The following is a 2,158-nucleotide window of genomic DNA, read 5'->3' on the forward strand; positions in this document are numbered from 1 at the left end:
ATGCTGTACATTATATGTATATAATATTTTCATCTTTAAGAGTATGAAAAGGTTTATGCCATGCCAGTTTGACAGGTGAAATACTAAAGCTTAGAGAGATTTTATATCTTGAAATTCACATTAATTCTCATAGCTAGCTGTATTCTGCATTGACATCCAAGCCTAGTGATCCACCACTAAGAGTTGTACTCAATGTGTCCTGCAATTCACAAGAGATTATATATCTTTTCCAGTAAGTAAGAGATAGAGCCAACAATACTCTCTTTAAACCAAAATATATTGTCATTATACTGTTCAACACAAACTTCATTTAATTAACAGGTATAAAATTAATATATAATGACACATTGTATTCATATGTCAACGGAACATTCTACTAAAATAACATTCTCAAGAAGAAAAGATTTTAGTATCCATTATCTTGCTGACTGTATCCTTGACATCCTTATTTCTCAAACTGTAGATTAGAGGGTTCAACATGGGAATCACCACTGTGTAAAACACAGAGGCCACTTTGACTGTGTGCATGGAGTTTTTGGAGTTTGGCATGCTATAGAGGAAGAGGAGGGTGCCATGGAAGATGGTGATGGCAGTCAGGTGGGAGGCACAGGTGGAGAAGGCTTTGCGGCGCCCACTGGCTGAATGCATCTTGAGGATGGTGACAACGATGAACGCATATGACATGAGAATGATGAGCAGTGTGCTGACTACATTAAAGGTGGCAAAAATCCAAAGAAGCAACTGGGTGAGATAAGAACCAGAGTGAGAGAGGGAAATCAGAGAGGATAACTCACAGAAGAAGTGATTTATTATGTTGAAACCTCGAAAAGATAAATTTAAAGTAGAGCATGTGTGTATCAAGGAACATGCTACTCCCCATGTGTATGTACCGAGCACCAGCAAGGCACAGAGTTTCTGGGACATGGCCACCTTGTAGAGCAGAGGATTACAAATGGCCACAAAGCGATCGTAGGCCATCACAGCTAGTAAAAAGGTCTCAGTTACCACAAAGGTACAAAAGAAAAAAAATTGAACTATACATCCTAAGAAAGTAATAGTTCTGTCTTCTACAATCAGGTTCACCAACGTCTTGGGAGCAATGATGGAGGAATAGCAGAAATCCACAAAGGAGAGGTGGCTGAGGAAAAAGTACATGGGGGTGTGCAGTTTGGGGTTAATTTTGATGATCACAATCATCCCAAGATTTCCTACCACAGTGACAGTGTAGATGGCAAGAAATATCAAGAAGAGTGGAATTTGCAGTTCAGGGTAATCTGAGAATCCCAAGAGTGTAAATGTAGCCATACTTTCATTTCTATCTGTCAGTGACATGACTTTTGTTTATCAGAACCTAAAATTCCTGAAATTAAAAAAAAAAATTAAAAGAAGTGAGGAAATAGGAACCGTAGTTGACTATCCTTATCAAACTTGGAGGATGAGGCAAAATATCTCTGTCTGAATCTATGAGCTTATTACTTGAGATATACTAAATATGTAAGATTTTAAAGCATCATAATACTTTTTAAAAATATGTACTATTCAGCCATAAAAAAAGTGGAGACTTACATCTTTTGTATTAACCTGGATGGAAGTTGAACATATTATTCTTAGTAAAGCATCACAAGAATGGAGAAGCATGAGTCCTATGTACTCAATTCTGAGATGAGGACAATTAATGATCTAGTACATGGTGGGGGTGGGGGAGGGGAGAGCACAGAGAGGAAAGGAGGGAAGAGAGTGGGGGATCATGGTGTGTGACATAGCTTTTGGGAGTGGGACACAATTATAAGACGGACTTTACCTAACAAAAGCAATCAATGTAACCTGGTTCTTTGAACCCTGAATGAATCCCCAATAATAATAATAAATATGTATATATGTATAAATAAAATATATATATCAAACATTTAAAATATATATATTGAATAGATACATTGTTCGTTCAAAGACTAGTTTATCAGGTGTAATTTTTAAAATTTATAAGTAGAATAATAGTAAAGCATTTATGGTTACTTTAAATCACATCTTCACATGGTAATTCAAGCTCTCCTTGAACATTGTAAGTTCATAGAAATAAGTCCCACATGACATGATGACTGATTATGTCAGCCCTATAATCAGTAAATAAAAAGCAAAAATTTCTAAGCAAAGTAATTTT

General features: G+C 36.1%; 1 protein-coding gene across 1 annotated transcript; it reads right to left on the reverse strand.

Moving 5' to 3' along the window:
- Positions 1–390: 390 nt before the first annotated feature.
- LOC128565780 (olfactory receptor 5D18-like) lies at positions 391–1,332 on the reverse strand. Its single transcript, XM_053562495.1, has one exon. It carries the CDS (start codon positions 1,330–1,332, stop codon positions 391–393), a length of 942 nt encoding a protein of 313 aa, XP_053418470.1.
- Between the last annotated feature and the right edge of the window lie 826 nt (positions 1,333–2,158).

The sequence above is a fragment of the Nycticebus coucang genome, chromosome 14 (assembly GCF_027406575.1).
Source record: "Nycticebus coucang isolate mNycCou1 chromosome 14, mNycCou1.pri, whole genome shotgun sequence".
NCBI classification, from domain to species: Eukaryota; Metazoa; Chordata; class Mammalia; order Primates; family Lorisidae; genus Nycticebus; species Nycticebus coucang.

Bases quoted from the DNA above. Each gene is read 5' to 3' on its own strand.
- LOC128565780 (XM_053562495.1), bottom strand. From the start codon at position 1,332: ATGTCACTGACAGATAGAAATGAAAGTATGGCTACATTTACACTCTTG.